The 23,836-nt window shown below is 35.7% G+C and overlaps 1 protein-coding gene across 1 annotated transcript in view; it reads left to right on the top strand.

The window, feature by feature from the left end:
* The window catches only part of CDH19 (cadherin 19), a 73,233-nt gene that overhangs the window by 26,348 nt on the left and 23,049 nt on the right, over positions 1-23,836 (top strand). The window contains exons 5-8 of the mRNA XM_047086471.1: positions 3,248-3,429; positions 3,973-4,226; positions 10,053-10,174; positions 18,780-18,901. Coding sequence (XP_046942427.1) covers positions 3,248-3,429; positions 3,973-4,226; positions 10,053-10,174; positions 18,780-18,901 — 680 coding nt within the window. The remainder of the gene's footprint in view (positions 1-3,247; positions 3,430-3,972; positions 4,227-10,052; positions 10,175-18,779; positions 18,902-23,836) is intronic.

A 23,836-nucleotide genomic window follows, 5' to 3' on the forward strand; every position in this document is an offset into this window, starting at 1 on the left:
ACCTGAGTGTGGTTTTGATTTGTATTTCCCTGATAAGGAGCGACGCTGAACATCTTTTCATGTGCCTGTTGGCCATCTGGATGTCTTCTTTAGAAAAGTGTCTATTCATGTTTTCTGCCCATTTCTTCACTGGGTTATTTGTTTTTCGGGTGTGGAGTTTGGTGAGCTCTTTATAGATTTTAGATACTAGCCCTTTGTCCGATATGTCATTTGCAAATATCTTTTCCCATTCCGTTGGTTGTCTTTTAGTTTTGTTGGTTGTTTCCTTTGCTGTGCAGAAGCTTTTTATCTTCATAAGGTCCCAGTAATTCACTTTTGCTTTTAATTCCCTTGCCTTTGGGGATGTGTCGAGTAAGAGATTGCTACTACAAAGCTGTCATCATCAAGACAGCATGGTATTGGCACAAAAACAGACACACAGACCAATGGAATAGAATAGAAACCCCAGAACTAGACCCACAAACATATGGCCAACTCATCTTTGACAAAGCAGGAAAGAACATCCAATGGAAAAAAGACAGCCTCTTTAACAAATGGTGCTGGGAGAACTGGACAGCAACATGCAGAAGGTTGAAACTAGACCACTTTCTCACACCATTTACAAAAATAAACTCAAAATGGATAAAGGACCTAAATGTGAGACAGGAAACCATCAGAACCTTAGAGGAGAAAGCAGGAAAAGACCTCTCTGACCTCAGCCGTAGCAATCTCTTACTATTTACTGTCTTTTAAACTCTCTGGAGCCCACTCCAGTCAAGGCTTTACCCGTACTACTTAGCCTAACGGATCTGGTCAATTCTATCAATATCTATGTGCAGCTAAATCCAATCAATTCTCAGTCCTAATATAGTTTGATTTCTCAGCAGCATTTGACAGCGGTTGCTCTATCCTTATATGCTTTTTCTTCTGTCTTCCTAGTCACTTTTAACAATCTTCTTTGCCTTCTTTTCATCTCTGCATACTTTAAGCTTTGGTGTATTTCTGGTACCAAGCCCTAGGGCCTCATTTCTCTTCCCTTCAGAGTCACTCCTTTGTGTTTCCCTATAGCCACCTGACTTTAGATGCCGCTTCTATGCTGACAACTCCCAAATATATAACTTTAGTATGAACCTCTCCTGTGAACCCCAGATTTGTATATCCAACTATCTACTCAATATCTTGATTTATAAGTTATATACATTTAAACTGGACATATATTTGACTTCCTGGTCATACCTGCCTCCTCCTCTAACCCTCTTTTTACAGATTTTCCCCAGCCTTCATATCGCTCAGGGCAAAATCTCACCCATTCAATTCTAATTCAATTCAATTCAGCTGATCCAACTCAAATTTAGGTCAATTCTAATTTCTAACCCAGAGTGAAATGATGATCAATCCTGCATGATTTTCAATATTCTGTGAGCGCGCACACACACACACACACACACACACACAAATGTACACACATACAATATATCCTGATAATAGAAACTTACTTTGTTTAAGATTTTGAAAGTCACCTTCCCTTCTGTTCTTTCTCATATCCAAAACTCAATCCTCTGCAGATCCTTTTGGCTCTACCTTTTAAAAATATCCATAATCTGAACATTTCTCACCAACTTCCATTTGCAACCTTCAATCATACCACCCTCTTAATCTGGCCCCCATCTAGCTTCTCTGCTTCTACCTTTGTTCCCCTCTGCTCTACTCTCAGCACAACTTTAGTGATCTTGTCGAAATGCATACCAGATCATAGCACTTAAACGTTTTACCGCGTCACAAAGAAACAGTCAGAGGCCTTCATATAACCTCCATTGTCCTAAATAATCTGCCATCATCCAGTCTTGTTCCATTACGTCTGGGAGCTCTTGTGTTAGCGCTCTAGCCCTTGCTTGTGGACAAACCAACACCAGGCAACTGACCTACTCTCGGTCACTGGCTTGGTGGCCTTTTGGCTTGCTCTTCCCTCTTCCTGAAATTATATTTTCTCAACTATACATTTTCCCGCAGCGGAGGGGAAAAAAAACACTGCAGCACAATTAAGCTGTTACTTCCTGAAAATAGGAAAAGTATTGACACCTTTTAAATCACATTTCTCCCATGCCAAAAAAATAAACAAAAAGGGACAATCTCACAAGGCAATCTGTGAAGTGACTTGCTCTATACGTCTAAAAATATCAAGAATCTGTTTTTTTTTTTCATTTTTTTTAACGTTTATTTTTGAGAGGGAGAGAGAGAAGGACAGAGCACAAGACAGACACAGATTCCGAAGCAGGCTCCAGGCTCTGAGCTGTCAGCACAGAGCCCGACGTGGGGCTCGAACTCACAAACTGTGAGATCATGACCTGAGCCTCAGTCGGACACCAAACCGACTGAGCCCCTCAGGCACCCCCAAAAGACAAGAACCTCTTTAAAGAAACATTCTATTACATGCTCTTTTTAAAATTCTACAAAGTTTCATTCTTTAGAATATTGACGTATATGATTATTTCTCACATTTTAACAGAAATCACAAATAATAATTTACAAATAGCTAACTTCTTATCAGTTTTATGCAAGTCAATTCTGAAAAATAAACAGAGCTCAATTACTTATATTTATATCTATGTATTTCAAATATAACTGCCATTGTTTTCACATGACCAAAACCATTGGGTCATGTGACTCCAGCATGGTTGTCTTACCACATCCACTCACCGACTCCCATGGATCTATCTTTTTTGTTTGTTTGTTTTCATTTCCACTGTGACCAATGCACTCAGGCTCAGAATGTAAAAATCAAACTATTACACTTAGAGCTCACTTATTTGTTTTAGGCTTTTCCAACTTTAATCCACACTTACATTTACTGATAACTTTAGATATCAGAGAATGCTTGAGTGAAATTGAAAACTCTTTTTTATCAATTCGGATGGTTGAAGGATATAATAAAAAAATAAATTCAAAACTATTGACGAAGTATGCATATGGATAGAAATTTGGAAATTATATGTACTGGTGATAGGACTTCCAAGGGTATATTTGAGAGAAAATAATAGATGCTCAAGTAGGATATTAGGGAAAATAAAATACAGATTACAAAAATAAAGAAAGTGTAGATAGCCCGATAGATCGATCGATAGATATTGATTAAAAAAAAAAAAAACAAGCGACTGGTGGAAAGTGAGGGTATGGGTTTTCTCATAGTCCACACAAAAAAAGGGTGCTATATTCGGGAGTTTCTTATATTTATTGTTTGTGTGATATCTCTTGAATTTTGCTTTTAAAGGTTTTTACCGTTTGACTGTCTCTGAAGCTGCACCCACTGGGACTTCTATAGGAAAAATCATGGCCTATGATAATGACATTGGAGAAAATGCAGAAATGGATTACAGCATTGAAGATGATTCTCAAACATTTGACATAATTACTAATAATGAGACACAAGAAGGAATAGTGATATTAAAAAAGGTAGCTGTATGGACAATATTTACTTTGCAGCATAATACAAATTCAAATCAAAAATACATGAAATCATTTTGTTTAGCCAGTTAGTTATTGCTTTACTAAGTAATTGAAATGAGAACCTGTGATTTATGATTTAGGGAGCAAAGGAGCTGAGAGATGAGAGAGAGTTATTGCAGACTCTCAAATTACTCAAAGAACAGTCTTTTTTTAATTTTTTATTTTTTTTTAAGATTTTTAAAGGACAAACTTTTGGGAAAGACTTAAATTCTCAATTCCGCAAGAAATGTATGAACAGAAAAGTACAATTTTATTCCTAAATTAAAAATAGAGCTATTATTCCGAAACATTAGATGTAAATAACAAAACACGTGGCAGGATTTGCTATGCAGCTGCTTAATGATGCTATCAGAGGGATCCTACCAAGTACCTAAAGAACAAAACCTAACTAAAAAGCAACTGAGACTTAATAACCCAAACTTTTTTTTCCAAGTAATGACTTAGGTTACTGAAGCCATTTCCTCTTGTGTACGCTGTATTTCTTTGTAGAAAGTGGATTTCGAGCACCAGAATGACTATCGTATTAGAGCAAATGTTAAAAACCGCCACGTTGATAAGCAGCTCCTGAAATACCATGTGGAAGCTTCCAGCACCCTCATTAAGGTCCAGGTGGAGGACGAAGATGAGCCTCCTGTCTTCCTCCTCCCATATTACCTATTTGAAGTCTTCGAAGGCAGACCACATGGATCATTCGTAGGCACGGTCTCTGCCACAGATCCGGATCAGAGGAACTCTCCAATCAGGTATGTTTGGAAGGCTAGTTCTGGCTTCCTAAATGAGTGAATCCAAGTTAGCTTGAAGATAATGTAACAGAGATGGATCTCTCTTTCTCTTCTTGGTACTTTTCAAATTCGCAACAGTTTAACCTTGTGAAAACAGGGAGCTCACTATTGATAAAGTTGCAGTGAAATAAGCAACTGCAGTTGTGCAAGAAATAGGCAATCCCCAACCAAACTTCAATGCGATCAGCTCTATTGATTGGGGGCAAGTAGGTGAGGGAAAAGAAACCATTGACTGCATCAGTTCAGAAGCAAAGCCGATGACCTATGGTCCATTCAAATACTATTTAATTTGGGACGCCTGGGTGGCTCAATCGGTTAAGCATCAGACTCTTGATCTCTGCTCAGGTCGTGTCCTCATGGTTCATGAGATCTAGCCCCGTGTCAGGTTCTGTGCCGACAGTGTGGAGACTGCTTGGGATTCTCTCTCCCTCTGAAAATAAATAAATAAACTTATAAAAAAATAAAAAATATTATTTAATTTATTTTCCAAAATTGAGAAAGCCTTCACAGGATACCACTTAAAGTAGTAAAAATGAAATCAGTCCAATCAGTTAGAAATAAATATTAAACAGTATTTGCCATCTATTAAACTAGTCTATTTTCAGGTACTATACCTTCATTTTTTTCCCCAGTATTTGTGCTGTAAGCCTCGTTAGACAAAACAACAACAACAACAACAACAACAAAACCTGTTACATGTTTCCTTCCACCACCTTCCCTTACTCATCTGCTTTCAACTCTTCACAGTTCAGAGAATTATACAAACTTCCATGTACTTAGTAGATGCTGGTTACTGCTTTGCACTTTGTAGGGGCTATGATACAAAGAAGAAACTTCTTGAGAAAGAGGAATGCTCCCACTTTTCCACTGTAATCCCTAACACTGCCTTCTAATATGTCGATATAGTTCTTATTTAGTAATAGTAGTTTGAGTTATAAATGTAAGTATATATGTGGTGTTACTTATATGTGTATACAGTTATACCCAGTAAAGGAATGTAGATGTTTTTATTTTTTTTTTAATTTTTTTCTTTTTTTTTTTTTTTTTTTTTTTTAAATTTTTTTTTTTTTCAACGTTTATTTATTTTTGGGACAGAGAGAGACAGAGCATGAACGGGGGAGGGGCAGAGAGAGGGAGACACAGAATCGGAAACAGGCTCCAGGCTCCGAGCCATCAGCCCAGAGCCTGACGCGGGGCTCGAACCCACGGACCGCGAGATTGTGACCTGGCTGAAGTCGGACGCTCAACCGACTGCACCACCCAGGCGCCCCATGTAGATGTTTTTAGAAGTAATATATCTATTCACCTACATATTGTTCTTTTTTTTTTTTTCAACATTTATTTATTTTTGGGACAGAGACAGAGCATGAACGGGGGAGGGGCAGAGAGAGAGGGAGACACAGAATCGGAAACAGGCTCCAGGCTCTGAGCCATCAGCCCAGAGCCCGACGCGGGGCTCGAACTCACGGACCGCGAGATCGTGACCTGGCTGAAGTCGGACGCTTAACCGACTGCGCCACCCAGGCGCCCCCATATTGTTCTTTTGAGAATACTGAAGAATACATAACTCTAGAAAATGCTTTAAGGATCAAGATATTTATATATCATAATTTATAATAAGTGTTGGAAACAATGATCTAATTGTAATGGTATAATTAAGGCAATGGATGATAAATGCTTGACAGTGATGCTTATGAACATAGCTAAAAACATTGCATGTGGGAGAGGGGCAGAAAGAGAGAGAGACAGAGGGAGGGAGGGAGGGAGGGAGAGAGAGAAAATCGCAAGCAGGCTCTGCATTGATAGCATAAACATAAAACTCGATCTCACAAACTGAGATCATGACCTGCTCCAAAATCAAGAGTCAGATACTTAATTGACCGAGCTAGCCAGGCACCCAAAAAGACTATCATTTAATGTCTCTAATGGATATTCTTTCATTTAGAGGTACCTTTTAAATAAGACTGCTTTTCATATGTTTGTTAGGATGAAAATAGCCCCTTGAACACATTTCAGTTGGTACTCATCTCTTTCTTTCTTTCTTTCTTTCTTTCTTTCTTTTTTTCTTTCTTTCTTTTTCTTTCTTTGGAAGCACAATGTCCAAAAAAATGTTTGAAAGCAAATACTAAATGATTTCAATGTGAGTTTTAATGGGGTACATCTTCCTTAATACTCATTCCATGGCAGGCCATATGGATACCAAAGGAAATGATAGGGCATTCTATTTTACCCTCAGCAGTGTTCCATTGTTTGGAGGAAAGAAATTAACACATAGTAAACAGATTAAATTATACATAATTCTAATAACTCGTATTACTTAGTTTTTCCTTCCATGTAGGAATTACCTGTTATTTCTCTGAAGGGTGGAGATTCCCAGGCCCAGTTTCAACAAGTATTGGGTGAGATAACTGGCTTAACAAATTGTTCTTGCCAGGTTGTCATTATTAAGGACAGAAAAGCTTGCGAAAATGTGCCTTGATATAAATTACAATAATAAGTTATGTGGTAAATGTTTAAGAAAAACCAGGGTGCACGTATGAAGAAAGAATGTATAAATTAGACCTGAAAGGCGGGTGATGCGGTTGTTTTAAGGGGCCTCGTGTGCTAGGAATTAGAGTCCAGAAATTGTCTGTGATAACATTTCCACCCCAAAATTAATGAAGAACTTCATAAGGAATTTCCCTTAGGATTTTCATTTTTATCCCTAAGACTATGTATTACCGTATTGTTTAGGGTCCACATATAGGGAATGTACCCTTTTGCCACTTCTGTGTATGACTCATTCTTTGGACATTATTGAAGTTTCCTTTTAACTGAACCCATGGTCAAAATCTGAAATATTTTATCAATATCACAATGACACTATATTCTTTTCTGATAGAAAAACAAAAGCAGGTTCAACCCAAAGCAAGCGGGGGTCAGAGGGGAGCAGTGGTGGTGAGGAAGGAAATAAAACACAGCAGAAGCAATGACTTTAAAAACAATAGAGAAATGCAAGGAAACCAAAAACTGATTCTTTCAAATGTTTGTTTTTTTATTAACATTTATTCGTTTTTGAGGGGCAAAGAGAGACAGAGCCTGAGTGGGGAAGGGGCAGAGAGAGAGAGGGAGACTTAGAATCTGAAGCAGGTTCCAGGCTCTGCGCTGTCGGCACAGAACCCAATGCAGGGCTTGAATTCATGGACCCAGAGATCATGACCTGAGCTCAGGTGAGAGGCTTTACCGACTGAGCCACCCAGGCTCCCCTAGAAACTGATTCTTTCAAAGCACCAGTACAATTGATCAGTCTTTAACAAGACAACCAAGTGGGAAAAAAGAAAGAATGGACAAAAGTTACCATGATCAGAAATGAAAGAGGGAACATGACTCTTGTCCCCATAGACATTGAAGGATGCTATAGGGAAATACTCTGAATGACTCCAAGCCCCCGAATTCAGACCCATTCCTTGAAATCCCTCCAAGGAAGCTGCCGAAATTCAAGTAAAGAGGAAAAACAATCTGAGAAGTTATGTCTGTGAAAAACAGGGAGAAACAGGAAGAGCTTTGGGGGTATCCAAGTGTCAGGGGTGTTCTCCTGTGGAAGGGGACTGTCTTTCACGTTTCAGCTGTGCGCTAATGGAAGCCCTTAATCCTTGAAAAACCCAGGGGAGCTGTAGCCTGGTTGGAAAACTCTGACTTTTGTGTATGGGGTTGGCTATTATGTGTCTCAGTTGCTTTGTCTGTGACATGGGGATAGTACTTCTGTAGAGCCACGTGAGGATTAAGGACGAGAGACACAGGCATCTGCAGAAGTATGCATGGAACGGGCCATTTGTTTATTCCATTTAGGCAAGAGCTGTTAGCAATGGCAAACTCATGCAGTGACATTTTATTCATTCAGCACTTTTGTAGGAATAAAGAGTTCCATAAAAAGGAATTCTGAAATGAACCAAAGATTGATCTTTTACACATCAAAACTTCACATTTTAAGCTTTTTAAGCTCCAGCTCTTTCTAAAATCCCTTGCACACATCTTTCCTTTCCTGAATGGTATGTATTGGCTATTATTTAAAATGTTACTGATGACTCAAGGTCATCATTTTTAAAAACTTTTATTTGAAAATTTTATTTCAAACATTTGATCGGTTTTATTTGGAATGCATTATTATAGAAACGGGATATTCTAGATGATTAATACAAAATATTAACTGTTAAACTATGGTTGCTTTTTTTTTAATGTTTATTTATTTTTGAGAGAGACAGAGATAGAATGAGAGTGGGTTAGGGGCAGAGAGAGAGGGAGACACAGAATCCAAAGCAGGCTCCAAGCTGTCAGCACAGAACCCGACGCGGGGCTTAAACTCACAAGCTGTGAGATCATGACCTGAGCTGAAGTCGGACACTCAACCGACTGAGCCACCCAGGCGCCCCATACGGTTGCTTTTTGTCAGCAAATCTCTTAAGGAGGAAACGTGACCATTTGGGGATATGTAAGTAAATTGCTTATTGAAGGTTTAAAAATGAATAGAGTTAAAACCAAATTCCTCTAAAGCTTAATTCTCTGTAATTTCTATTTTAATTCTCCCCTGAACACTAGTCTACAAATCAGTGTGATATTTTTAGAGACCTGTCAATTCGAGATTAAAATATTCTCATCTCTTGCCATATAATTATGGAAAAACTTACTGATGTCTCATCAAAGTCTTCAGAAATATACATGCAATGAGAAGTCATCACTGAACCCAAGTTATTACTCTTCTTTAATTTTTATTATTAATCATTTGCAAGCAGATAAGACATGCTGAGTACTTCAAAGGCTTCTTTCATTGTGGAGTTTGAGATCATTTTCCAGGCTTTGCATAAGGGAATTTTATCATCTGGCTTCTTTCCATGCATGCTCTAACAACAGCATATTCCATCTATTATCATTACTTTATATGTGTGTATAAATATATGCATATATATGTGTATACATGCATATGTATATATACACATATATATATAATTTTTTAAAAAGTATCAGAGTGTTTCCTTTAAACAAACAAAACCAAGCATTTCTCATATGTCAGCAATCAAGTAATTAAAATATGACACACAGATTTAGCAAGCCGCTATATGGTGTAGGAAAGAGACTCAGAGCAGCCTAGGGTGAGGATATGCTTTACGTGGCTTTGAGGGAAAAAACAAAGGTTGGCAAGCATTCATCTTTACCCATTTATTTGGATTTGTTAATTTTGCAAATGACATTTTCCCATTTATTTTACTTTTACGTTTATCTACTTATATTGATAGGGAGAAAGAACAGGGGAGGGACAGAGCAAGAGAGAAAGAAAGAGAGAGAAAGAGAGAATCCTGAGCAGGCTATGCACTGTCAGCATAAATCCGGACACCGAGCTTGGTGCTGGTCTCGAACCCATGAACTGTGAGATCATGACCTGAGCAGAAATCACGAGTCCAATGCTTAAACCAACCAAAGCACCCAGGCGCCCCCTTTTACCATTTATGTTTAACTAAGTCATTCACATATTAAAGTTGTCTTTTGGGAATAAGAATGAATTACATGTGTTTAGACTTAGCGTACATAAGTTCGAACCTGAGACTATTTTAGTTTTTTTTTTTTCTTTTTTCCTCACTGAGTTAAATCTTAACTATATTCATGTACCTTTCTAAACACCGTTTGGCATTATGTCATTTAGCTGTATGGAGCATGCATTTAATTTGTCTTATTGCCTTAAAATAGTTTAAATATCACAGTTCCAAAGGCAAAATAATAAAATTAAGGAATACTTTTTTGTTGTTGTTGTTGCAGGTATTCTATTACGAGAAGCAAAATGTTCAGTATTGATGACAATGGCACAATAATCACAACCAACGCTCTTGATCGAGAGATTAGTGCTTGGTACAACCTAAGTATCACAGCCACAGAAAAATGTAAGTACTCGTTTAGGAACCACATAGCGGTTCACCGAATATTTTAAACCATTCGGTAATCTCCAAATGTAGGGGGAACAGCTAGCTTAAAACGTTGTTGGAACTGGACTTAAATGATACATAATATGTCAAAATTCATATATGTGTATTTTATTTTATTATTTTAGATTACCAATGTCTGTCTATTCCTTTTACAGCTTATGTGTATAGTTACCACTAACTGATTTATTTTGCTTAGCATAATACCCTCTAGCAGTCAGAGAAAGGCAAGTACCATACGATTTCACTCATAGGGGGAGCTTAAGACACAAAATCGACGAACATAGGGCAAAGAAAAAGAAGGAAAGGGAGGCAAATCATAAGCCACAAGAGACTCTTAAGAAAAGAGAATAAACTGAGGGTTGATGGAGGAAGGTGGTGGGGGGAATGGGATAATGGGCAGCAGTCATTAAGGAGGACACTTGTTGGGATGAGCACTGGGTGTTACACGTAAGTGATGAATCACTAGAATTTATTCCTGAAACCAATATTACACTATATGTTAACTAACTAGAATTTAAATTAAAAATATGAAAAAATATACATATATTTGCCACTAAATACTTTAAGTCTTTTTATTATGACAAATTGAATATAATTTTTGCAATTTTTTAACTGGGATATAGTTAATATATATTTTCTGTGGGTCCTCTTATAAGTTATGAGTTTAATGAAAATAGAAAGTCTTATGTACATTCCACACAGAAAAAAAATATCCACCCTTAAAAAAATTCTTATGGGTGGAAAGAAGTTGGAATTTTATTGCATAGGAATCTTTCCCTTAGAGCAAATTTTTTTAATTTAGAGAAATGTTTAATTAATGTTCTACATTAGTTTACTACTATCCAAGGAATAGTAAACCTAATGAGTGGGAATTAAAATTTTAAATTTAATGTTATTTAAAACTGACTAGTAATATCATTCCATTTAACCATAATCAGTTTAAACTGACTCTGTTAGTTCACAAGGGGACTATTCTAGAAGTCACATACAGGATGCCCGTGCCTTGTTCTATTTCTGGAAGAAAATGTTTGCTATACTCTTGGACATTAGGGACAGGATAACACTCCAACACAGCCTTTTAGAACTTAGGCATTTAAAAATAATCATATATCAATGAAATTATGAGAAAGAATATGAAAGATTCCAACAACAAACATCCATTGGTACATTGCAAACAGTAACATGTTTCCAAATTAAACACACAGTGAAAGTCGTGTTGATAGTCACATCTTCAGGAATTGGCGGTGACCAGTATTGTTTGTGGTATGGCGTCGTCGTCGTCGTCGTCATCGTTGTTGTTGTTTTCAGACATAGGTAGATGATTCCATTTTCAGGTTGTAAAAATTAGATAAAATCATCCTAATTTACTGCTTGGATAGTGTCTTCACGGTGATCAATTAATTTGTTATTATTAAGTCAAGCATTTTATTTCAAGCTCAAAGGAGTAGATATAACGCAATATAAAAGACTATCAAAATCATTACTTTAATCCAATTGATAGGTTTCCTATAGTTCAGTAAAGAATTAAATTTGTGAATATGAAATGTTCTAGAATGCATCCTTTAACCTGTTTTGCATAATTTTTAATAATCTTGTTTGCCTCTGTGGCTTGTTCTTTTTGAAACCTTTAAACGTATATCTGATTTCTCACTTTATTGAGCAGTTGGCAGGTGATATGGTGGAGTAGAGAGTGGAAAGTGTCTGTTGCATATTTTTTTGTCTTGCATTGAATAGCTCTATGGCAACACAGCAGGGGAACGGAGTCTGGGTTTTGAATTTTCCATTTAACTTAACAACAAAGGATGAGAAGCAAATGTTACAGGGAATACACGTCTGCTGCAACAGAAGAAATGCCAAGGCTCTTGGTGTCAGAAAACACAAAGATGCTTATTCTAAACCAAGAAGGTTTTATTCATTGGGCTTTCTGAGAACAAATTATTTATAATATCACTATTTACCAAACTATTGAGGAAAAGAATTCAAATCAGTTCAAGGGAAGAGTGGATAGCTTGGAAAAAATGTGTTTCTCTATAAAATAGTTTTTTTTTTTAGCTATTATAAGAGCATGTTTTAACAAATTGGTAGAACCTGTAGGCTTATTTTATATATAAGGGATAATTTTTGTAAAGATATATCATTTACTTTTTGTTAAATTAGAAGTGCTGCCATGTGAATTATGAGAAAGCAGAATCTTTAAAATAAAATGTATCGTGTGTATTCTGAGACACAAAATATTCTAATATTTTATGAAAGAATACAAAAAAGGATGAATGTGCGATGGATATCAAAAGTTTGCAAAATAATCCAATGAAACCAAACCCATTAATTACATGGTTACTTTTTATCAAAAGGATGCCATGAAGATCTCTAAGGAGATATTGTTTGATGTAACTTTTTTGTTGCCCAACCCCCACCCCCGCCCTTTTTTTAAGAACATGGAAGTAAATGGTAGCATTACAAAATGAAGCAAAAACAGTACACAAATCTCTGGGTTGCAAGATCACTGCTGTCCATAAAAATTATTAATTCAACATATATATGTATATTTACATATATACTACAGAGTATAGTATCTAATCAATTTAATTATGTGACAGCATACATACTGTGTTCAGAGGTGATACATTACTTTTATAATGACATATGCATATACACCTTGTGTGAAAGTACATTTAGTAGCACTTTTACGGCTCTTAATAAAAAATTGAGGCCACTTTATTCCTATTTCACAGAAGACAAATCTGAAACTGCAGTTTATTTGCCCAAATGCTAAATGATGAAGCCAGGGACCGATCACCATTAGATCTTATTCCCAAGCCTATGTCTAAATCTCATGCAACACTAGGCCACACTGTCTCTTACTGAGAACGTGAAAAATGGTACTTGCTCTCAGTATTTTCTGATGTAAATATATGCACAGTAATCTCGATCAAATTTGATTTTTTTTCATTTTTCCTCTTAAAAAATAAAGTTTAGGGACGCCTGGGTGGCTCACTGAGTTAAGGGTCTGACTTCGGCTCAGGTCACGATCTCGTGGTTCGTGGGTTTGAGCCTCGCATCGAGCTCTGCACTGACAGCTCAGAGCCTGGAGCCTGCTTCAGATGCTGTGTCTCCCTCTCTCTCTGACCCTCCCCGGTTCATGCTCTCTCTCACTCTCGCTCTCAAAAATAAATAAACATAAAAAAAAATAACGCAGTTTAATTACAAAGTTATTTCGATTACTCAAACATGGGGTTTAAGTCTGTTTGTGTTGTATGACTTCCTCAGGGCCACCCACTGATCATCTCTATCAGTATGTTAGCCAAATTCTCCTTTGATACTGATTCTGACCGTTCTCTGAGGTTTGCTCATCTCATTCTGTACTGTTGTTTCGGCCATTTGTTGTTTCATTTGTTGATGAAAGCATGTGTGGTTTGTAATTGCTGGGCTGGTCATTGAAATGTGCGGTACAGTCATTAAAAGGGAGTTTGGAGGATGAATAATTTTTTGAATAGATTTTAAAGAACATTGTCTTATTGGGCAAAAGTATGTTAAAACATATTTTGTAAAATAAATTTGCTCTTGGAACATTAAAGTCAGAACCTATTCATATCATAATAATTGTTTTATGTTTGAAGATGGCGACATAAAATACATGTGACATTGAAAAACAATAAGTTAGTGTGGGCTTGAAAACATTTTAATTCTGTTGAGGAAAAGCAAGTAAATAGGGTTTGAAATAAATTCAGGTAAAAATAGAATAAAACAAGAGATTTATTAGATATGTAATTTTAGATACAGAAATTCATAAAATATGATTAGATCAACATTGAAAGCTGATCACTTGATGCAAAAAGTACCAATTTATTTAGTAAATTTTTACACTTAAAATTTTGTGGATCATAGAATATTGTATTAAAACAAATAATTATAAATAAAAGAAGATTAAAGTGCAGTCAAGGAAAACAAAGTTGTAAATGCCTGTGAAAGGCAAACTGAATATAAACTGAATATATTTATCTTACACAGAATTTAATACTTAGAAGTTAATCACTGTTTCAGAAATAAGTGATTAGAAATGTTATCAAGAACAGGAATTATACAGTTCATGCTGATCTGCTCTTGGCATTTTAAATCGGTTTCTTAGACTAAAATATATACATAATATACATACATAAAATATACGTATATATTTTAGATAAAAGAGACTTGATTGTCCCACTGTTATTTTTATTATAAAGCTAAAAAGTTACACGATTGGGAATAAAATGGCAAAATAAAACATAATTAGATAAACCTTTGCAGAACCCCAAAGTTGGTGTATATTTAATTCATCCTTCAAGATGTGTTTGAATATTTTTTTTCATTTTTTTTTAATTATCTAGAAGGAACTTTATAACCCCAAGTAACCAATTATCACATACTTTTTCTCTCCCTCTGGCATTTTTTTCTTACTCCACACAAACACATGTTACGCAATTTTGGAGAAAATGTTCATAGGTGCCAAATTCTTATCAATCTAAAAACAACTGTTTGACCATATAAGTCTCCACAGTAATATGAACAGAACACCTGAATGTTGGAAAACCGGGAAGTCACAAAATCGTTACTGAGAACATTTGCTGTGCAAGGTATACAGCATAAAGCTTACAATGTAACAGTTATGCTGATTATAGGAAAGAGATGTTCCATTTTAACATTTGTTTCCCAGCAAATGAAGGTCATTGTGCTTAGTCTCTTTCCTGGAAACATTCCCAAATTAAGCACCAAGCTATTTATCAGTATGCCAGCTAAGTGAATAAAAGTCCTAACTACTCTTAAATGAATATATATATATATATATATATATATATATATATATATATATATATAAAATAGTAGTTATACCAATTACCAATTATACCAATTTTGTAGTTATACCAATTTTAAACCTGTTTAAACGGATTTTCCAGGAAAAAAAGATAAAAACCTTAAATGAATTTCTTACTACTTTAAAAAAAATGTAGCAGAAGTAGTTTTTCTGTTTTACTTAACCAAAAATTTGTTCTGTGGCTATATATATTACATGTTTAAGCCATAAAAAAATGTAAGCTCTATTTTTTTAAGTTTATTTATTTATTTTGAGAGAGAGAGTCAGAGTGAGAGAGAGAGAGCGAGCCCAAGCCGGGGAAGGGCAGAGAGAGAGGGAGAGAGAATCCTAAGCGGGCTCTGCACCATCAGTTCTGAGCCCAAGGAAGGGCTAGATTCCATCAACCATGAGACATTGACCTGAGCTGAAATCAGGGGTTGGGAGCTCAACCACCTGAGCCACCCAAACACCCTAAGCCTTAATCTTTGAGTAGTTGTATCTTGAAATATCTAGAAATAACTATATCATAATGTTTTACTTATTTATTTTCATCCTGAGCATAACAGCAACAGAGAAGAATCTCGGTGATAATTCTTAGGGTAAGCCGTCACCATCTTAAGGTGAATAAATGGTAGAGGCTGGATTTTTTGGTATGTCATAAACCTGGCAAATTATAATTTTAATTAATTAGAAGTTACGCTTTTTATCATAATTGCAACTGTCATTTATTGGAAGAAATAATTACAGAGTCTCATCCCAATCCGGAAAGCAATCCATCATAACGGAATAGAGAGAAACCAGTTTTATCGTTGAAAAGCATTAAACCAGGAATTTCATGTGCATTAGAGAAATCTGCTGAGATTTCCAAGACCGGAAGAAATTTCGCCCTATTATAGAATCAGACATCATGTTCTCAAGATAACCAAGTACTAGCCTTCATGTAGGAAGACTTCACATGACGTACCACGCATTGTTCCCTCTGTGTTCACCGGGTAGCTGGCATGACCATCTGTGTTTGCTGCCCAGTTTTATCCGAAAGAAAACTAAAGTTCTCATACTTTGAGGACAAGAGGGAGTTTTGGACTTGGGTCAAAGTCTTTGCTGAAATTGGTTAGGCTCCTACCCTCCAACAGAAACTGGGAGTGCTATTTTCCTCTATAATTATATTTTAATTTTTTTTTTCAATGTTTATTTATTTTTGGGACAGAGAGAGACAGAGCATGAACGGGGGAGGGGCAGAGAAAGAGGGAGACACAGAATCGGAAACAAGCTCCAGGCTCTGAGCCATCAGCCCAGAGCCTGACGCGGGGCTCGAACTCACGGACCGCAAGATCGTGACCTGGCTGAAGTCGGACGCTTAACCGACTGCGCCACCCAGGCGCCCCTATAATTATATTTTAAAGAGTTGGCTCCCACTGCTTACGAAGATAGGCCTGAGTTGTAAAGTTGGCAAGACATTTATTTAATAGCTTTTAAAGGGTTACGTACATTTCAAAGAACACAAAACAACACAACAAACAAACAAAAACAGAGAACACAAATTACAAGTTTCCTAAAGTAAATACTTTAAGAAGAGGAAAGAGGGAAAGTCTTTCCCGTTATTTTCAACTGGAAGAATTAAGCTTCATTTTGGTTTCTTTAATGTATTTGTCCTTACAAATGACAACTGAAAATATAATGCTTTTCAAATAATTAACATGATATTACAAAGACATTAAAACAACAAAGATACCTTCCTCCCCTTGTTCTTTAATTATAAGTATCTTCCCACAGCATTAAAAAAAACATTTAAGATAATGATATGCAAATATACAGTATATCATGCTGCAATTTGCTTTATTATTATTTCACAAAATGTGGTGTCTATCACTCCTGATTAGTAGATAAATAAAATAATAATATTTAATATTTACTGCTTATGTATATCGTAATTTTATAAATACTTTATATCTTTTAATTAATCTTTATAACGGTTCTATAAGGTAAGTTACTAGTATCTTTCTCATTTTACATAAAAGCCACTGAGACAGTGGCTTTTTCTCAAATTGAGAATCAAGATTAAAATCTATTTTTATAGCTCATGGACACTGATACATTTATTACCTTAACTCATCCATTTTTAATAAGCACACACAATTTCATAGTATGGTTGTAATTTATTTGTCAATTCCCTTTTGATATGCACTTGGATAATTTCCAGTTATTTGAGATGCAAAAAAAATGTAGAATAAATGAATTGGATCCCCTACTCTTTCTTTGTATGTATTAGTACCTTGGACCATAGCACAGGTTTCCCTAAGGAATTATGGGGTCAAAGATACCTGTAGTTTAACTCTTACCATCTACTGCCAGATTAGATTCTGGAAAAGGTTTACATCCTTGTTATTTTTCAGTACTCCTCCAGCACTGTCTCTGTTTTCCATATTTAACATAGAACCCATGGACTAAGGCATCATTGTCCTCACTGCTGGTGAGCCAGAGTGTTTGTTAATATTACGATAGAGCAGTGTTTCAAATGTGCACAGTTTTGCCTCCTAATACCTTTGACAATGTCTGAAGTCAACTTTGATTGTCACAATTAGGGGCATGGATGCTACTGGCATTTAGTTAATGGAGGTCAGAGATGATGCTAAGCACAGGACAGCCCTCTCCCACCCTCACCCCTGCAAACAGAACTGTCCAGTCCAAAATATCAGCAGTGATGAGGTTGAAGAACCCTGGCATCGATTATTTGTATATTCTCATCCACAAATTTCTGGTTTGTGGTTATTTCCCCCCATTTTTTTTTTCATATCGACTGTCGGAATTTGAAAATTAGAGCTATTAAAATTTCACGTTATGATGCAAACATTTTTCCAGATCAATGGTGTTTTGTTGTTGTTGTTGTTTTTACTTTTTTTTTCTTTTGGGGGGGGCACATTTAAAAATGTATTTAACCATATATTTCCATCCCTTCATAGTTTCTGTATTTCTTGACTCACTTCAGAAAATCTTCCCAATTCAATGTATACATAAAACTATACCTAGATTTTATTGTAATTATTTTCAAATGTATTTAGATCCTTATTCTTTTTTTCTTTTTTTAATACTTGACCAAACAGTGCTATTTAGAGCTTACTGCTGGCTTTTTAAACTGCCTATTCTACATCAGCTATAACCTTAGGCCAGCCATTTAACTGTAATTTGTGGAACTAAATTCTCAATGTTTTTATCAGTAAAGTTGGGGAGGATTATATATATATATATATATTATTATATATATATTATATATATTAATATATATTATATTAATATAATATATATTAATTAATTATATTTAATTTACATTTAATTTAATTTATTAAATTTAATTAATTTAATTTACATTTAATTCTGATATATATATATCAGAATTAAATGCATTGATATACATATGTTCAACAGTTGCTAGAGTTAGGAAGGTGTTCCTATACCTGCCCATCTTTTTCACTACTTTTTCTCATCAGCTCTAACTAGAGTCCTTGGCAGGTAAAAGGCACTTGATTAGTATTGGTTGAGATGAATGTGTTGAGGACATTTTTTCCTCGGCTACTATTGGTAAATATATGATTGATAAATAGATCGTGTGCTTGGATGTCTTTTATTCAAGGAAAATAAAAATATACCACCCAGTCTCTAATGCAATTATCATAACCATTTTCCCCCCTAAAGAGAGCATTAACATTCTTTATTTTCGTTCTGTTTAATCAATTGCAGACAATGTGCAACAAATTTCTGCAGTTCCTGTGTATGTGCAAGTTCTAAATATTAATGATCATGCTCCCGAATTCTCTGAATACTATGACACATATGTTTGTGAAAATGCAGACCCTGGTCAGGTAAGGACTTGCAATACATTGCTAATGTCTAAACATTGCCATATATTATATATAATAGCTTTTGTCACGATTCCTCCCATTTTGAAATGATAAAAGTAAGTTTTATTTAACTGTATGAATTACATGCTCTTATGTCATAAGTTATGCATAATTTAAATTTCTTTTTAAAAAAATAAAGTGTAACCTTCAAGCTTTCCACTTCCAGATTCCTCAAATTTTTGAAAAATCTGCTAACACTGGGAATTCGTAGTAAATCCTTTACATTTTGTCAATGTGATAAAGAAATGTTCTTTTTTTTGTAATTCTATAAAATAAATAATCACATATTAATTAATTTTTATTTTTTCATTCATCATGGCATAAAGAAACATGATATACAAATATAAACATGAAGAGAAAGTGCTGGGATTTTTCTGTAGCTTATAACTGTTATGTCAGACATATCAATCCCCCCAAAAACCTAATTTCAATTTAATTGCTAGCTATGTAAAGAATAGAAAGAATACTTAGTTTGAGATATATCACCGTTACTTTAAAGTCCTTCCCTCCCTCTTTCTTTCTTTCGTTTGTTCGTTCGTTCTTTGCTCATTTATTTTTACTTCACTATTTATTTCACATATTTTCTCTTGTGGAACTCGCTCTTTTCATTTGCAAAAAGTAGAGCTAAAAACAGATGGTTCTTTGTTTTCAGTGCCACTACACAATAACCTTAAGTATGGTTTGCAACTGTGAGAGCTTATTAAATGTCCTAAAACATTTTTAAAAATATATAAACTAGTTTTCAGAATACTGAATGTATATACGTGTGTGTACATATGCATGTATATATGTATGTAAGCGATTATATGTATATATATTTACTATAAAATCAATTATTTCAGTAGATTCAAATTTATCAACAAAGCTAGTTGAAGACAATTTGGATTTTACAAAGATCGAAATTTTAATTTTCTACCAATAAATAATAATAGCCAACATTATGCTTTATATTCAGATACTTAATATTGTAAGAAATAGGCATATTTTAAGAATTAAGCTTTTCTGAATTGTTATGGATTGTTCAACGGTAACATAAAGGAAATCGTTAGTAGCTCTTAAAATGTGTTCTGAAATTTATTTGGCTATGTTTATTTTAGAATATGTTTTATTCCAGAAATAATTCTCGAGTCTTGCCTAAAGCATATCCTAATTTTAAGATAATAATAAAATTATAATAAACATACAAATAAATTTAAACTTCAGCTACTTGTTTTGAATTGGTTAGGATCCAGGGTTTTTGATAAAGTAAAAGGTTAATATAAAACTTTCAGAGAGACCCTGCCCCCAGATCCAGAATCAAACTAACTTAGAAACCTGTGAACGGACAGTATAGTTTAAAACGAGTCACAGAAACAGAATGCAAATGACCTGCTTGCTACCCATGACTCCTATAGAAACTGAGTTTAGACATTTCTTTGAACTTGGCATTATAAATAGATTATATACTTAGAAATTTAACATATCTGCTTTTCTCAGACTTTTCAAACACATCTGTCTACCTGGACACATCAACACACATCATAAACTCAAAATTAAAATAATGTTGGAAATAATATATCTTATAATTTTCTAAATCTCTACATCTTACATTTCCGTATTTAGGATAACTTATATTTTTACAATTATTATAAGCACGATTACAGTTTGTAGTTACTGTAATGTAAGTTCTTTAAAGTTTAAATATTTTATGACTTTACATAAGTGCGCATGTGTTCAGAGTGTCCCCCTGATTAGACAGCTATTTCCAAACTTAAAAAAATAAGCTTCACTTACTGCATTTTCTATACACTTATGTCTATAAATGTCCAGGGTGGTAACTCCACTTACCCAGTAAAGCTGCATGTTCATTGATCTCAGCTGGGCAGAGGTGGAGGGAAGATTTGGGAGATAACACAGTTCACATCACAAGAGACTTGAGACCAGCGCCCCAGCCTTAGGTGATGAACACGTCTAGGGTGATGCTACTTAACTCTGATGATGACACCAGCACCTTTATTCTAACTCCTCAACTGTTGTTTGTAACAACTGTCATCAGTCACGTTTATAACAACCTTTTCAGTTTTTGGATCATGTGAGAAGATGGAAATACACATTGCTAGTAGGAACTGGCCCCCTCCACCATTGCATTAGAGTTTACTCGTGTCTTTACTCTTTGCCCAGATTCTGGCTCAACAGCAAGAACTCAGAAGTCAGTACACTTGTAATATTGTGGAATACTCACCTCTTTTGAGAAGAGTATTTGTGGTTTGGTGTCGTTTTGGTTTCTTTTTTTTTTTTTTTTAATGTTTATTTTTGAGACAGAGAGAGACAGAGCATGAACGGGGGAGGTGCAGAGAGGGAGAGGGAAACACAGAATCCGAAACCGGCTCCAGGCTCTGAGCTGTCAGCACAGAGCCCGTCGCGGGGCTCGAACCCACCGACCGTGAGATCATGACCTGAGCCGAAGTCGGACGCTTAACCGACTGAGCCACCCAGGCGCCCCTTGTTTTGTTTTCTACTCACTGCTCAAGGACAGTGGCGCCATGATCACAGGAGGCCCCAGGCATTAGGGCAAAGACGAATTCACAGAAAAGGGCAGAGTAGCTGGAATTCCCTACAGCACAGTTTTCTGACTTCAGTGCTTAAAAATTTCAATGGATTTTCCAATACCGGCACATGGAAGTGTAAAACTCACTGGCCTGGTGTTTAACATTCTCTTTGATTTAGCCACAATTTATCTATCTTGCTTTGTAAAAAAAAAAAAAAATGTAGATACTTTCCTCTTCATACTCTGAATTGCTTGTCATGCAAAATAGAAATTACAGTTTCTACTTCAGAGTTTTTTTCGTATCAAATCTTCTTTCTGGAATGCCCCTGTCTATTCCTATTGGAATTTTAACTGTACTGCAAAAGTGAACTCACATGCCACATAATCAAACTGTTTTAGAGAAACCAAACAGATAAAGATAGGGGAAAGGGAAAAGAGAGACGGAGAAACAAAGAGAAGCAAACAATAAGAGACTCTTTTTTTAAAAAAATTTTTTAATGTTTATTTATTTCTGAGACAGAGAGAGACAGAGCATGAGAGGGGGAGGGGCAGAGAGAGAGGGAGTCACAGAATCTGAAGCAGGCTCCAGGCTCTGAGCTGTCAGCACAGAGCCTGACGTGGGGCTCGAACTCACAAACCATGAGATCATGACCCGAGCTGAAGTCGGTCGCTCAACCGACTCAGCCCCCCAGGCGCTCCAAACCATAAGAGACTCTTAACTATAGAGAACCAACCGACAGTTACTGGAGAGAAGGTGGGTGGGGGGTTGGGCTAGATGGGTATTAAGGAGGGTACTTGTGATGAGCACTGGGTGTTATATGTAAGTAATGAATTACTAAATTCTACCCCTGAAATGAATATTACATAATATGTTAACTAACTAAAATTTAAATGAAGATTTGAGGGGTGCCTGACTGGTCAATTGCTTAAGCGTCCGGCTCTTGATCTTGGCTCAGGTCATGATCTCTCCTTTTTATGAGATCTAGTCCCACACTGGGCTCTGCACTGATAGCGTGGAGCCCACTTGGGATTCTCTCTTTCTCTCTGCTCCTCCCCTCTCAGCTCTCTCTCTCTGCCTCCTTTCTCTAAATAAATAAATAAACTTAAAAAAAAAAAACTCTTTAAAAAAAACTTGAAATACTAAAATAAATAAATAAATAAATAAAATACAAATAAACAAGTATATATTTACAATGTCCCAGACATGATTCTAGCAACATCATAAACATTAAACCAATCCTCAAAAACTTGAAAAAATGTGAGGGAAATATATCCAGGTGAAGGGGCCCAGAGAAGTTACTTCCTAAGAGAGAGAGATTTTATCCCAAGTGTTTGGCATCAGAATAGATGCATAGAACCATTATATTTTGTTGCCTCTCTATTCCTAGTTTGAATAGACCGTATATATTTGTGCAATGTGTCATCTCTAGTTTAGCATGTTTCCTGGATTCCAAGATACTTGTGAACAGTGAGTGAGTTTATTTTTGTATTCTCGACAACATGCAGTGTGGTTCCCAATAATAACTACTTGAATAAATGAACAAAGCATGAAGACAATAGTTCTTGAAATAAAGAGTATTTTTTCTATAATTCTCTGGGGATATACATTTGAATTTATTAGCCTTGCATAGTATGTTTAAAACGTCGCAGTATGATGAGATCCCTTTAGGAGAAAGTATGGACAGAGTCAAGAATCAGTCTAAAGACTGAAGCCTGAATGCTCCAATACTGGTGTTTGGGGGTCGGGACGCACTAGAAAATGAAATTTGCAAGGAGCAAACCAGGAAAATATGATAACATCGAAACCAAAAAAAAAAAAAGTGTTCTAAGGAGGAAAGGGTTATAACCTGTTTTATTTTCTGCTTATAGTTCAGGTAAAAGCAGAAAAGAAAAGATCCCATTGAATTTAACAGTAGAGATTTTAGACTTACTAGAACATTTGTAGTCGATATTTGTCACGTGCCTAATGACACCCAGGAAGAAAATATAAAGTGAGAGTATGAAAGAACATAGGGCAGAGCCTTTGGGAATGGCAATATTGAAGGATTCAGTAAAGAAAGAGAAGACAGCAAAGTAGACTGAGTAGGCATGACCCGTCATGTAGGAAAGAAACAAGACTGTTGATGCAGAGGTGCATGAATGCAACATTTTTTGAGGAGGAAGTGTCAGTAGACTTCATTCCCACTATTCTAGGAAAGAAAAAAAAATCATCCTCATAGTTTACCATATGGTCAAATTTATTCTTTAAAAATATGTAATTTGTATAAGTAACTCACAGCTCTATAAATAAAATGACAGTGCAAAATAACTTTATTAAAATGTGGCAAAGAGAAATCTCACTGGATGCTTGTTAGGAATGGCAAATCATG

The sequence above is a fragment of the Lynx rufus genome, unplaced genomic scaffold (genome assembly GCF_022079265.1).
Source record: "Lynx rufus isolate CCGP_SWC_20201006 ecotype Redwood Valley unplaced genomic scaffold, mLynRuf1.p SCAF_20, whole genome shotgun sequence".
In the NCBI taxonomy this organism is placed as follows: domain Eukaryota; kingdom Metazoa; phylum Chordata; class Mammalia; order Carnivora; family Felidae; genus Lynx; species Lynx rufus.